General features: G+C 39.7%; 1 protein-coding gene across 1 annotated transcript; it reads right to left on the reverse strand.

Moving 5' to 3' along the window:
• LOC18780081 (palmitoyl-monogalactosyldiacylglycerol delta-7 desaturase, chloroplastic) lies at positions 9726-11734 on the reverse strand. The gene is made up of 5 exons (XM_007212676.2): positions 11377-11734; positions 10904-11044; positions 10666-10809; positions 10325-10431; positions 9726-10229 (listed from the first exon to the last, which is right to left on the reverse strand). The coding sequence occupies exons 1-5, from the start codon at positions 11662-11664 to the stop codon at positions 10010-10012; spliced, it is 900 nt and encodes a 299-aa protein (XP_007212738.2). The 5' UTR covers positions 11665-11734; the 3' UTR covers positions 9726-10009.

A 14682-nucleotide genomic window follows, 5' to 3' on the forward strand; every position in this document is an offset into this window, starting at 1 on the left:
GACAGACAAGGCTTCAGGAGCAGGGATTGTGCTGGAAGAACCATTAGGGGTCAGACATTGCTATTCCTTCCAGTTAGATTTCCAATGCACCAACAACAGGGCCGAGTATGAAGCTTTGATTATAGGGCTCGAGATGTTGGTAGAATTAGGAATCCAATCCGTGGAGATCTTGGGAGATTCCATGCTTGTCCTAAAACAGATTGCTGGAGAATACAAGTATCTAAATCCTTCTCTGGCTGTATATCTAGTAGCAGCTAGAAATCTGCTAACAGAATTTAGAGAAGCTACTTGGGAGCACATCCCAAGGGAGGAAAACTTTGCAGCCAATGAACTGGCTCAGGTGGCATCAGGCATACAAATGCCCGAAGACTGCGTCCAAAGGATCATCAAGATAGGAAGGAAAAGTCTACCTTCTGTTCTGACTAGAGGAATGGAGATAGAAGTCAATTCTGCCTTGATCACTGAAGATGATTGGAGGGAGCCTATCATGACTTACTTACGATATCCCACTCTGCCCTCTAAGAAAAGAGTCAGGATCATGGCTACAAACTATCTCATGTGGAATGAAGATTTGGTCCGAAAAGGTAAGGATGAGGTACTGTTAAGGTGCCTCGAAAAGACAGAATACATGAAAGTCATGGGAGAAACCCATGAGGGGATCTATGGAGCTCACCAAGGGGGAAGAAAGATGTGCTGGTTAATCAGAAGGTATGGCTACTTCTGGCCAACCATGATGAAGGATTGCATCAACTATTCCAAAGGATGTGAGGCTTGTCAAAGGCACGGCCCAATCCAGCAGGCTCCTTCGGTTCCCATGAATCCAGTAGTAAAACCATGGCCTTTCAGGGGATGGGCAATGGATCTCATTGGCAAAATCTATCCAGCCAGCAACCAGCAGCACTGTTTCATTATCGTTGCCACAGATTATTTCACCAAGTGGGTAGAGGCCAAGCCAGTAAAAACCACAACATCTCAAGAAATCATCACCTTTATAGAAGAACAGATCATACAAAGGTTTGGCATTCCAGAATCAATCACAACCGATAGGGGTTCTTCTTTCATATCTAGGGACATGCTAGATATGGCAGAAACATTCAAGTTCAAACTGCTTCAATCTACTCCTTACTATGCTCAAGCTAATGGACAGGCAGAATCAAGTAACAAGGTGATCATCAATATCATCAGAAAGATGCTAGAGAAGAATCCAAAGCAATGGCATGAGAAGTTATCAGAAACTTTGTGGGCATACAGAACTTCAAAGAGAGAAGCAACTGGCATGACCCCCTATGCTCTAACCTACGACCACGATGCAAATCTTCCCATGGAGATAGCAGTCCAGTCTCTTAGAATTGCTCACCAGCATGGTCTCACTGGGGAGGATTACTCTCAAGCCATGTTGCTGGAATTGGAAGAATTGGATGCAAGCAGAATTGACACCCTCAACAAACTCTTAGCAGGAAAACAGGCTGTGTCAAGGGCCTACAACAAAAGAGTCAAAAACAAGAGTTTTGAAGAGGGAGAGATAGTCTGGAAGGCAATTCTGCCCCTTGGAGCACACATAGCTGGATATGGAAAATGGTCACCTACATGGGAAGGCCTTTTTATAATTAACCAAATCCTCGGAATGGGGGCATACAGGTTGCAAGACCGAGATGGAGTTGTTCATTTTGCCCCAATCAATGGTAAATGGTTAAAGAAGTTCTATCCAACCATGTGGGATTCGCAGGCTGTACAAACAGATCCCGGGATAGAAGAGGAACAAGATTGACCCTTTTTGTTTCTTGAAAAGAATCTTGTTTAGATTTGTTTTTGCTTTAAAGTTGTTCTGTTTTTACTTTCAAAGCCGTGTCCGGTTATTGCATCAAGAATAAATAAAAAGCAGTAAAATGCTTTGAAAGCTTATATAAAAATAGCCACCTTTGCGGCAAATTATTCGAACAATAAATAGAAAGAAGAAGCTAAAATCCTAGTTTTCTAAGAGTCTCCTGCAGGTTCGCTTTCTTGACAGAAAGCTCTTTCTGGAGCAGCACCCCCTGGTGAATTGAAGCCTCTGCAACTTCCAAGGCTGGCCTGGAAGCTGCAACCATACTTTGCACAAGGAAAGTGGCCTTGGTTTTAGAACTCAGTCCAGCCCCAAGCCTGCTCTGCACCTCCCTGCATTCTGCCTGTTGTTTTTGGAGCTCTTCAATCTGCTTCTCCAGCTTGTCCGCAGTGGCCCTGGCTTCCTTATATCCGGCCACCATCTGATCCAGTTCTGCTTTCTGCTTCGCAAAATCAGCCAGGTTGGCTTCATGAGTGGCCTTGCAGAATTCAGAAGTCTTGAAAGTAGGCCTGAGATCCTCATAGCGATCATGCAGATTGAGCACATCTCTGGCCAAGCTTAGGCCCATCTCAAGAATAGGCTTTGGAGCCATGTTCTGTCTGTGAAGCAGGTCCAGGTCCTTCATCAGCTGATTTAAGGCCTCATTGTCTTGATCAAATTCCAGCTCATTGGACTGCCAGATTTTCAACCTCTCCATGGCCTCCTCCACTGCCCTAGATTTTGCCTTGCCTGGAGGAGAGCTGAGTTTCTCCAGTCTGTCCAATTGGGCATCCAGATCCATGGCTTCAAACTCTTCGAGTTCTGGATCAGCAAAAGAAGCTGTGGCAGATGATCCTGGAAAGGAATGAATGGGCATCTGCAAGAAGAAAGCATAAGTTAAGACCAGGCAGAAAGTGGAAAATAAAGGCCCAAAAGTTATGAAAACTTACAGCGACAATAGGAGGCTTCAAGGGACTGGTCACCGCTGCTAGGACGCCAGCAGTTTTAGGCACTTCTACCTGAAAAGACTACAACAGTTAAAAATAAAGAACAAGGCAGAATTGCAGGAAAATGTGGACAGAGAAGAAAGAAAAGTTACCAAAGCCACAGGAACAGCGGCGGTTGTTTCCACTTCAGCCTCCGGAACTACAACAGACAGTTCTGCCTGATCCACAGGCTCTGATGCAGACCGCTCCGCCTGATCCTCAGCCGCTAGAACGGCAGTAGAATGCTCTGCCTCGGCATCCTCAAATAGGGCTAGTTCTGAGCTAGTCAGCTCAGCCCTTGGACCCCCTTGTTGCTTCTGCGCCAAGGCAATGCTCTCTGCAATCACCTCAGCAGGGATCTCCTCATACAAAACAGAGGTCAGAACAGAAGGAATGGGGCAAGAAGGAAATTGATGCAAATCACAGAGATAAAACTCACCTCCCCTTCCACCACTGCCGTTTTTTCCTGAGGCGTTTCTTCCAGCTCCTCCAATTCTTTTTCCTGCTCCACCTCCTCAAAAGCCTCTCGCAGCTCTTCATCCGTCCCAGAGGTAGTGGTGGGAACTGCTGCCGTTTCTTCCGCAGCAACATACTCCTCCTCACTCCTCTTTCTAGGTTTTTTCAACTTGGTAGGAGGAGGGGAAGGACTTCCAGCTGCACAGAACAAAAAGCAGTATTAGGGAAAAGAAGGCAAGACAGAATAAATCTAAAGGGAATGGTTGGAACATCACGAGCTTACCTGAAATACCAGGCCGCATGGTATTGTCCGAAGAAGGGGCAGGTCCTTTTCTTTTTCTTCTGCCAGAGAGAGCGGCCTCGGTAGGTGTTTGTTCTGTCTGGACCTCATCTCTTTCATCTGCAGAAGGGAGCTCCAAGTCCCCGGCAGCAATAACAGAAGAGACTGCACCAAGGCATTAGACATTAGAAACCAATCCAGCAGGAAAAGACAGAAGAGAATTAAAAGAAAAGACTTACCAATCACTTCTCCAGCATGAACAGACTGCCCACCTACGCTGGTCAAAGAAGGATCTGATACAGACAGAATAGACATTAGAAATCGATCATCAGGACAGAACGAATCCCAGACAGAATCAGAAATCTACCTTCTATGATTTGCGCGTTGATATCCTTGATAGTCTGGATCATATGCGTCTTGGCATCCCCATCCGCAAAAACGACCCAGTTTTCCCAACCATCGAACAGCACCTTGAGGGAAGTAACAGAAGCAGGCAGACTTTGGAATCTGGCTTTCCACCATGCGTCAAAGTCGGCAGAACTGCAGGAATTCAGCTCCCACGAGGGATAGAGGGCATCCGTGCTGTTGTTGATTTTGTTCACTGCACACCGGGCATCCTTGTGCACCTCCAGATCATCTGCATCCCTCCAAGAAGAGGCCCGGTTACAACTCCGATATGATTTCAGCGGAATGAGTTGGGGACAACCAAGCTGCCTTGCGCAGAAGTTGGGATGGTAGACTTCTGCCCCCAGATGATAGTTTGGAGGTTTGCCCCCACCATGGGGTAGATCTCTGGGCAGAGTAATGCTCAGAAATTTCCTCCTGAAATCTGTTCTGGCGGCTTCATCTTCTGGCTCCTTCTCAAACAACCGAAATCCGGTCTGGAACCAAGGATAGGTCCGCCTGATCACCACTTGCCACTGAGCTGCCGACCTTTTTGTACAATGCCTGAAGAGCATCAAATACTCCTCAATAGAACGCTTGGGCACTTCTGCCGACATCAGAGGAAGAGCCAGGACTTGATCTTCAGCCAGAACTATGTCTGGGAACCTTAGTTCTGGAAAATAAACTTGCAGCCAGATCTGGATAATCCAGAATGCGCCAGGGGCTGACAGGTTCAATGGGTTCTCCAGGGTGGCAGTGTGCAGATTCTTGAAAAGATGAGCCAGAACTGTAGGCCCGAGCCCCACATCAGTGTGATTGTGAAGTGCTTCTGCCAAGTGTCTATACTTTAGCAGAACTGCAGAAGACCGATTGGGGAGAACGAACCGATTCAGCCAATACAGAAGGAACAACATATGTTGCTGATCCTTGTCCTTCTCAGCACTGAATTTCTTCAAATAGTTGGAGAAAGAGCAGTTCTGGTTGATCACGGCTGGAGGGATAGTAAAAGGAGTGGCCACTTTCTCTTGATTCCTTCGCCTGTGATAATCTCCAAAGGCATCAACAGGCCTACCATGGGGCCTGAACCCAAAAATCTGAGCCATATCCAGCAAGGTTGGCGCCATAGGACCCACACGGAAATCAAATGTATTGCTGGCAGAATTCCAGAAGCATAAAGCAGCAGCAAGCAGATTCTCATCTCTGTTAATCGATTGTTTGGACAGAAAAATGGCGTCATAAATCCCAGCTCTCCTCCAGTGACCCCCATATCTCGGGAGAAGTTTATCAATCCAGTCTGCCCATTTGACCGGACTATTCCTCACCTCGCTGGACGGGAAGGACCGGCTCAAATTCTTGCTAACCCAAGAATAAGAAGCCAGGGCAGAAGAGCTCTCAAAACACAAAGGAGCCTCGGCATCCTTTCTTAGCAATTCTGCCATCTCAGCTGGAACAGGACCAAACCAGTGAGGCCCTAACACTAGGGTGTTCTCGAACAGATGAAGGACATTCTCGTCCAGATTCTTCTGGGCAAAGGGATGAAGCTTGCTCCTGATTTCTATCGCGTGAGCATCAATCCCGCTCCCAGTGATATAATCGGGAGGAACTGGAGCGGAAGAAGACTGAGCGCGGGACCTTGGGGAAGACATTTCTGATTCAAGGGAAGAAGCAGAAGAAAGGGAGGTCTGAAGAAAGCTATGGAAATCTCGAAGAAGAAACTCGCAGGAACAAGAGTCGGAAGGTTTAGGGTTTTCTTTTCAGAAGCTATGAATTTGAATTTCTTTTAAAAGAAGGGCTCGAAAACGTGGGAAGAAGAAGATGGGACGGCACCTGATGATTATTAGCTAGTAACTAGCTAATAACTAGCCGTTTTCCCACGAACTCTAATTCGTAGCAGGCAAACGTGGCAGACGTGGGCAAAAACACGGAAGAAACTGGCGCGCGAATTAAATGGCAAAACATTAAGTCTGAAACCGTTCCAAAAACGATTCAGACTTAGGGGGCATTGTTTGGGCCCAAATTCGGCACGCCCAAGAACAATAGACAGGCCCATGATAAAATTGCCTGCCCAGCCCAGAGACTTGAGAAAAACAAAAATAAGATCTAGACAGATTGGGCTTCACACCAAGAATGTTGGAAATAAAGCCTCAGCCCAAAGAAAGCCCAGGTGTGGAAACTTTCGAAATAGGCTTCAAAGATCAGCCCGTAATTTTCGTTAGATTCAAACCCAAGGGATCAAAGACACACCCACGTGATTGCCTCAACTTTGGAAAAGTCAGCAATTCCAACTAAAATTTAAAAATGTGAGAGGGACGTCTCTGAAACACTGCCAATTGAAGATCAAAAACCCATCTGTGTTCAAGATTTTGCTCCAAATCAATACACCATCTCCCAAGGAATTCACGGATCACGCTTTCTAAATTAGAACGGGAAACAGGGAACCACTCAGAAAATACAAAAGAAAAAGAGCCAAATCGCCATAAAAAGCCCACACAGACGGTGGCGTTGGTTGAATTAGAAAGCTACCACCCAGGAAACCAAGGAAGGGACTGTTTTTAGGAGGTGACTGCTCAGAACCTATCTGCCTTGATTGATAAGAAACCCTTCTTACTTTACATTATAAGAGATCTTTTTTTTTTGCCGCCCATTGTTTAGGATTAAAAATGACCTCCTTAGGAGGGTCTCTTATAAAAGCGAAAGAAGGCAAAGAAACAAAGGATACTCAATTCATCAATCAATAAAAAAAAAAACAAACAAGAAAACAGCTTTAGATCAGAATTCCAAAGTTCAGACTTAGAAAATAAGTCTTCTGAAAACGAGATCCCTCTCGTTACAAATTTGGTTCAGCAAAAGCCAAGACAAACATAGTTTGAGTTTTCACAAATATGAAAACCTCAACAAATTTTATAGCATAGTTCCAGCTTGCTAAATCCTCGAGAATAGCCACTTCTGTCCCTTCAAACTGAAGAAGCTGCAGTTCTGCCTGCTCAAAAGTCTCCCAAGGCTTGAAGTAGATTGAAGCTCTGCCAAAATTGAACTTTGGTATCGATTTACAGCTGAAGCCAAGCAGCTAAAGTTGTTGACAACACAGTCCAGCATAGACATACCCAGTCCAGCCCGGATAAGAAGTTTCTACCCAGGCAGAAATGGGATTCCAGCCATCTTTTTGCCTTTCTAGAGTTGATTTCTCCCTTCTTAATTTTGTAAAAGGCAGTTCTGCCTGAAACAGTCTACTTTATTATCTATTCTGGCCAGAACAACCATTTGATACTAAGATAAATTATGAAAGTCCTCACCAGTCTGAGGCAAGAAAAGAACTTACTTGGGAGATATTCCTCACCCAAATTCACAATCATTTGTTTTAGAAGTCAGTAACTTGAGGCGCAAGTTATCCACTCTAAAAATAAAGTCTGCTAGAATTTACATTGCTAGCAGTGGCACGCTCACACACCAAAGAAAGCTGACTTGTCGACCAACAAGTGGTCTCCAAGACAGTGGGGAACTTCGCCCTTCCACCTCAGGAGTAAACACGAAAACGGGTGAACAGTATTCTTCTCCACAGTCCCGATCTCTTGGACCACAGGAGTCCAAGAGATTGTGGTCACCCACCGTTGGATATTAATCCAATGGTTCAAAAAAGTTTCTTAAAAGGAGTGCAAGAGTGAGTGAACCGTTGAATTTACATCCAACGATGAGTGACCACAAATCTCTTGGACCCCTGTAGTCCAAGAGATCAGGACTGTTCTTCTCCAATAGTAATGTATTTATAAAGATGTACAAAATGATAAACCCCTAAAAGGGTTAGAAATCCTAATTACAATAGAATTATACAAAGGTAAGTACTTACCAAAAAAATAAAATAAAATAAAATTTATTCGTGAAATATTCTAGTGAACACCACCCACCTCAAGAATGAACCCCATTCCTCCAATATCAGTTATCAAGAATCATAATAAATGATTTTATAAGTGCCTCGCCTAACTTTTGATTCTTCTAATGACAGTTTACTAACTTAGAATTGGAGAGAATATGAATCGGGGTGAGCATGGGTTGCTCCAAGGTGGTATTCCTTATATTAGTAATATTGCAAACAAGGAAGTAGTCATGATTGGAGAAATTATAGAATGGTACGGTATCACAATGTCACCTCGTGATATTCCCATTCAAAATTTGCTGCATGTTATATTATTATAAAAATAAAATAAAACTCTTTATACAACTGAATTTAAAAATCTATTTTACATTTTCAACTTAAAAAATAAAAGAACTTGAAAAAGGAAAGGAAAAAGGAGCAACCCTAATTAACAACCACCTTTCTCGCGGACAATGCCCTCTACCATCATTGTCTGCCATGGATGTCGCTCATCTTTGTTTATTCCCATATTTCATATTTGTTCACCTCAATTTCTCAATACAACCTTAAACATGAAAAGGATGCTTGGGAATCTAGCATACCTAATAATTACACCTAGGTCTCTCTCAATCTAGGATTCAATGAAATATATTGAGGATCCATAAGGGAGTGGGTTTATGATTTTAAGGAACATGTTGAACCATTTATGGTCCTGCAAGGCCAAGAACATACAATTTCGAAGCCAAGAAGTCTAAAATCTTCTGATAGATTTCCATGGCAGGTAGTTGGGGTGGGGCGTTGTAGAGAGGTGATTGCTTCTTCTTTTTTTTTTTTCCTGAATTTTTTAATTTTAAAGATAAGAATTAAATCCAGGTTGTAAAAACATAGACATGTAGCCTAGGTGAATTGAAATTTTGTGGCCTAAAATAATCCCACTGCCCACGTGATCACCATATCTCATCCAAATACCATTAGTTAACAAACATACTTGATACCCCACGTGTCTCACCAATTTAAAAAATACAAAATACAAACTAACCCCGCACCACACGGGACCACCCCTAATACAAACTAATATCATTTCATTCTCTCTTGCTGAGTTACCCAACCCCTTCTCTTCGAGACTTCCACCCATGTTCTTGAAGACTTACTTAAAGCAAACTAAGGTAATCTTCAATCCTTTATTTTCTTTAATTTTCTTTTTTAAATTTATTGATGTTGAAATTTTGGAGATTGTTTAGGGTTTATGAAGTATAATTAAGGATTTACAATTGAGTTGACATTCTATACTACTTGATTGATAGATTAATCCGTTTGGTGCTAACTTTTCCTATGTCTACAACAACCACAAAATGAGCATTTTCATTTATGAGACTTTTTAAAAATCAACTTCGGAACAAGATAAGTGATGAGTTTCTTGCTGATTGTATGTTACTTCATTTTGAAAGAGAATTTACTGATAATATAGATAATGAATCAATAATTAATGATTTTAACTCTATGAAGACTCGAAGGGTGCAACTTATGTAAGTATTATTCGTATTTGTATTTTGCATTGCATGTTTGTTTCTTCTTCTTGTCTTTTTTTTTTCCTTACTAGTTTCTATCTACATGTACTATGCATTTTGAGGGGTTGCTATCAATGAAATGCATTTGTACCATCGAGTTTTCTATAATTTTGTACGTAAGGTAAATTAGCCCATGACATTTTGAAATCTTAGTCTATCCCTGAGCATCACGAGCTGACGTGGTGATATCGTATCATTCTATAATTTCTTCTAATAATATATTTTTATTAACTTAGAATTAAAGAGAATATGAATCGGGGTGAGCATAGGCCACTCCAAGGTGGTACTTCTTATATTAGTAATATTTATTGTAAACAAGGGAGTAGTCATGATTGAGAATCATTTATGTTAGCTGCTTTATGTGAATAGTGTCAGAATAACCAAAAGTATAGCATTTTTGGAGAAAGCCCTCACAGTTTCATTAGGTGAATCATCCACCTCCTTAAACCGATTACAATAACCCATGTGTTTGAGTTAGACAACTTGAGCACCAAGGACAAGCAAAACAATACAACATTGGAAAGTACAGAAAATCTAAAATACCAAACATACTAAAGGTACTTCTGCAAATCCTAGTTTAATTTGAAACATAAAACCAAGGTAACATATTCAGAAAGTTAGCAAGCCTAGTCGACCGACAGTGAAGGACAGGCAACTGGTAGCTATGTCTCAAACTCTTTCAAGTTAATGTGAAGTAGCCATCATTTCACTGTTTAAAGCCTTTCGTCGCTTTTGAGACTCAGTTGGTGTTTTTACATCTGTTGCCAATCCAAGTAGTTGGAAAAATCTTATTACATACCAAGTAAAGTCAATTTGCCACCATTCCAAACCTTGTCGAGCTGAGTAATCAAAAGCATGGTGATTGTTGTGCCATCCTTCTCCAAGTGCAAACAAACCCAACCACCTAAACGTACAATCGCAGAAAAATATTTAATATCCCTCATCATGAAGAAGAACATTTAATAATTATCGCAACTTCCATATTTATTCAAAATGTACCAATTGTTCCTTGACATATCACCAGTGTGATATACTTGTTCACCCCACATGTGACCAGCTGAATTTACTAACAAAGTACTGTGGAAAACGCATACCATCCTTACACCCTGCAATGTAAAAAGAAATTTATGTTAAATTTCAAAGAGACAGGTCAGCAATCCACTTCTACTACGCTTTGAATATTGGATTCATGTATGGTTCATGACTATTTAGTCTTTACGTTCAATCAAATATTCCAATGGTTTGGTAAAAGCCACCAAGAAAACCTTAATATGGTTGGAACATTTATGGCCTTTTATTTTTAAAAGTAAATAAATAAAGAAGGCAGGAAGAAATCTCACCATCCCCCACACCAAGAAGGGAACTCCACCGGCGGCATATAGTAAACTTCCAAGTAGAACAACCGAATGCAGAAGATAAGTACGATGAAGAAACATATAGAAGGCTTGCCTTTTCAAATCTTCAACGTTCTTCAGTCCTCCGTACTGCAAAAGTTTCCATTTAGAACTTGAGCAAAATTATAGCGTAAGCAAATATATTTGTTTTAGAAAGAGAGAGAGTTGGGTTTGGTATTTTTACTTTTCCAAACCGAGAGCCGCTATCGAGGATCCAACCCATGTGACTAAACCAAAATCCTTGACGAGGGCTATGTACATCTTTCTCAGTATCAGTAAACTGGTGATGATATCGGTGAGAGCTCACCCATTCTATTGGACTTCCCTGCAAAACCAAACAAGCAAAACACAAACCCGTACTTCTTTTGGTTTTTTTCTTTTTTAATATAAGAGATAATGTACTTTAATCTAATCTAAATTACAGAAATGGAGATTCGAACTCTGGTACAGAGTGGGAAAGAGATAATGTACTTTAATCTAATCTAAATTATAAGAAAGGAGATTCGAACTCGGGTACAGAGTGGGGAGCACATCAGTTATAACCAACATGTACTTCTCATGTATTTAGAATAATCAATCTACTGCTTATACAAATCACATAAAAATAGCCAAAAAAATGTAGCAAAATTATGTTGCTCAACGTTAAAATTCACATACCTGAAGTGAGAGAACCCCGAAGTAAGCAAACAAGTACTCGAGCCATTTCGGAAGACGAAAACTCTTGTGAGCAAGATTTCTATGGAAAGACAAAGTCACTCCAAAACCCGTCACGAGATAGAGAGCACAGGCCACCCAAAACGCAGGCCACGTGAAATGAAACGGTGCCATGACACAAAGGCAATGCAGAATGAAAAACACAACTGCAGTGGCTATGTCTAGTAAATTCCATTTCCTTCCCCAAAATTCCAGGCAGGGCATCATCACAATATTAACCAAAAGCCCCATCGATCCTCTTTCTAATTTCTGCACAAGTTGTAAACTAGATGTAGAAGCTGTTTATACCAACTATAAATAATGGACGTAACGTTATGTGAAAGTGCTTTTGTGTTCAGAAAAAGTTGGTTGCTTGTTCCATAAAGTGAAGTAATTTAATTAATACAGCTTATTTTGTCAGGATAGGGTAGGTAACTGCTGAACAAATTTAATACCACAGTTTTGACCATTATTAGTAACTGTATTGGTGGATTTTAAAAAGAATTTAACTAAACTATTTAAATGAATATGAGAAATCAGATGGGTGAATTAATGACATCATGTGTCGTGGTATTAGGATCATATTGGAAATTGTAATTTATGTACGTCCATATTTAATTTATCTTCTACTTTAAACCTCATAAATTTATCAATAATACTATACACATGATATTTAGGACTAATGATGCTATGATACTTAGACCCAATAAGCAATTATTATGTAACGTGTCACATTTCATTCACAAAAAAAATTAGTATGTTACGTTAATTAGTTTTTTTATTAAACAATTTTTGTCAATGAGATTTGAACTTAGAGACCTCCTCCAACAAAGTGAATACTAGTGTCACTAGACCAAGCACATTAGTTGGTAATAAAAAGTTAACATAGTTGGTGCTTCCTACTAATTTAACATACATTTTTAAGAAGTCCATAAATTTCTAGGAGTATATAGTGAGGGTTTAAATATATATATATATATATATATATATAAAGAATCTTACCAAAAGAAAAAAGTATATATAGAGAATGTTGAATATAAAAACTTAAGGAATTTATAAAATGGTAGGTTTTATGGAGTTTAGAAAACTTTTTATTGTACCTACAAAAACCATTGAAATATCTCTACATTTCTCTTCATCGGTCTCATTCATATTCTTGATTCTCTTACATTTACTAACACATAGTCCAATTGAAATTAAAAAATATGCAGGTTATACATCAGGCTTTTGTTTCCCTCTTTTCGGCCGGGTAGGCCGATTGAAGGAGTTTTTGGTCCTTCTTTAATTGAATGCGAGGCGTGCCACCACCAAGCCACGAATTATGCTTGAATGGAATGTGATTAGATGATGCGCCCGAAATTTAACTTTAATCAAACGATTATTCTATAGAGCAAGGGACCTCCTCATGGCCTAGGTTCTTTCACTACCTCGGAGTCAAGGCTTTATATGAGCAACCAAATGATATGAAGTGGGTGGAGATAAAGATTGAATGTGAAGTGTAATGAAACGAAGAACACGTGCGTAAAGTAAAAGGTGCTTGAATTTAAATATAATTGAAAGATAAGTGCAGAAAGTAAAATGCATAAAATAAATAATTTAAAGACGAGTGCGTAATTTGCATAAAATAAAGAATGTAAAGACGAGTGCGTAATGTAAATTGGTAAATTAAATAATTAAAATGCGAGTGCGTAAAGTAAAGGGCGAAAAGTAAACTAGATTACGAAGAACAAAAAAGATAACATGAATTGAAGTTACTGTAATTAAAATAGAATTCAAAAACAAGAACAGAAATGTAAAGGCATAATTGAAATCTCAGAAACTAGAGAGGAAAAAGTAAGAACTAGGCTATGGCTACATTATGCTACTCCTAGGATAAAAATTGAAGAGAATGTAAAATGACAAGTTGTGTGTTGTGTCGAGGGTCCTTTCTCTCTTCCATAAGCTTGGTATTTATAGGGGCTTTGGTGCATCTCAATTTGGTCAGTCGTCAATTGGCCTTCAAATAAATCATAATTGCTCCAAAATGTCTTCAATTCCTTGTCTCATGCATGTGATTTAATGTGAATAATAATATTTGATTTGATTTTCCTTCCATCATGAGCTCTCCCACAATAACTTCGGTTGACCATCAAGCTGGCATAATTCCTTTTATATTTGAATTGTAACCTATGAGAAAATCCTCTTACGGATTATCTCTCTCTCCTTATTTAAGCATTGGCTGATTTTATGCATTCGGCCGCTTTTAGTCATTCGACCGTATCTACATTTTCGGCTGCATATAGGCTCTCCACCACTTTTATGCTCTTGGCCATATTGATGTGTTTGGCCAGATTGATGTATCCCGCCACATGTAGATATTCTGCAATATGTAGATATTCTGCCACATTTATGATTCTAGGCTTCCATCCGACCTTACTGATTTGGCCCACTAGTTGGGCTCAATGTTAATTTAATTGTCAAATCTTGGACCTGACCCGGTCAAATTTCAACCAGGCCCAAACAGCTTCATAATCTGATACCTAAAAGATTAGAAATTAGATTGATACAAAATTCTAATTCCTTATCTCCCCCTATTCATAACTTTGCTCATTCCAAGTAGTTGAAGAAGTCATTAGATCATCATAATCAACATCACCTTTGCTGTATCATATTTCAAATCTAGCATGCATACGTGGTACATAAGCCAACATGTAATTTTATCATTAGAGCATCCACAATGGTTGTTTAATAGTTCAATAAATTGATATTTTTTGACATCTATTGAATTGAACTACAGTTTTACTTGCAATGGTACAGTTCAATAGCTTAAGATAAATAGTTATATCTACTTCCACATTTTTTTACATACTCAAATAAAATAAAAGGGATAAATTTAATAACACTAAAAATGGTACGATTGCAATATTCTCAAAGAGATCTTTAAAAAGAGACTAGTTTTGAATATATTTGAAAAAAAATTATTAATTTATGTATTTTTTTCTATTGCATTGAACTATTGAACAACCATTGCGGATGTTCTTAACAACATAATGCATTAATTGCTGTATTTTTTAAATATTTTTTATTGGCATATTGGTCCCATGGTTAGCATATTGCAATTGCAATAGAGGGTTCATCACATAGCACCCTCTACTGCAAGTAAAATTTTACTGTTTTAGTTCAATTTCATGCAATAAAATTCATTGATCTTAATCATTGCAGATGCTCTTATATACTATTCCTTCCTTTACATTTTCTTCATTTTGAAATTTCATGTACTATCAAAGTTTC

Source organism: Prunus persica, chromosome G4 (assembly GCF_000346465.2).
Source record: "Prunus persica cultivar Lovell chromosome G4, Prunus_persica_NCBIv2, whole genome shotgun sequence".
Taxonomy (NCBI): Eukaryota; Viridiplantae; Streptophyta; class Magnoliopsida; order Rosales; family Rosaceae; genus Prunus; species Prunus persica.

Excerpts from the sequence above, each read along its gene's own strand:
- LOC18780081 (XM_007212676.2), bottom strand. The coding sequence starts at position 11,664 with ATGGGGCTTTTGGTTAATATTGTGATGATGCCCTGCCTGGAATTTTGG. Across the intron at positions 11,045-11,376 it reads TCGGGGTTCTCTCACTTCAG|GGAAGTCCAATAGAATGGGT; the intron begins GTATGTGAATTT and ends TTGGTTTTGCAG. Across the intron at positions 10,230-10,324 it reads GATATGTCAAGGAACAATTG|GTGGTTGGGTTTGTTTGCAC; the intron begins GTACATTTTGAA and ends TTGTACGTTTAG.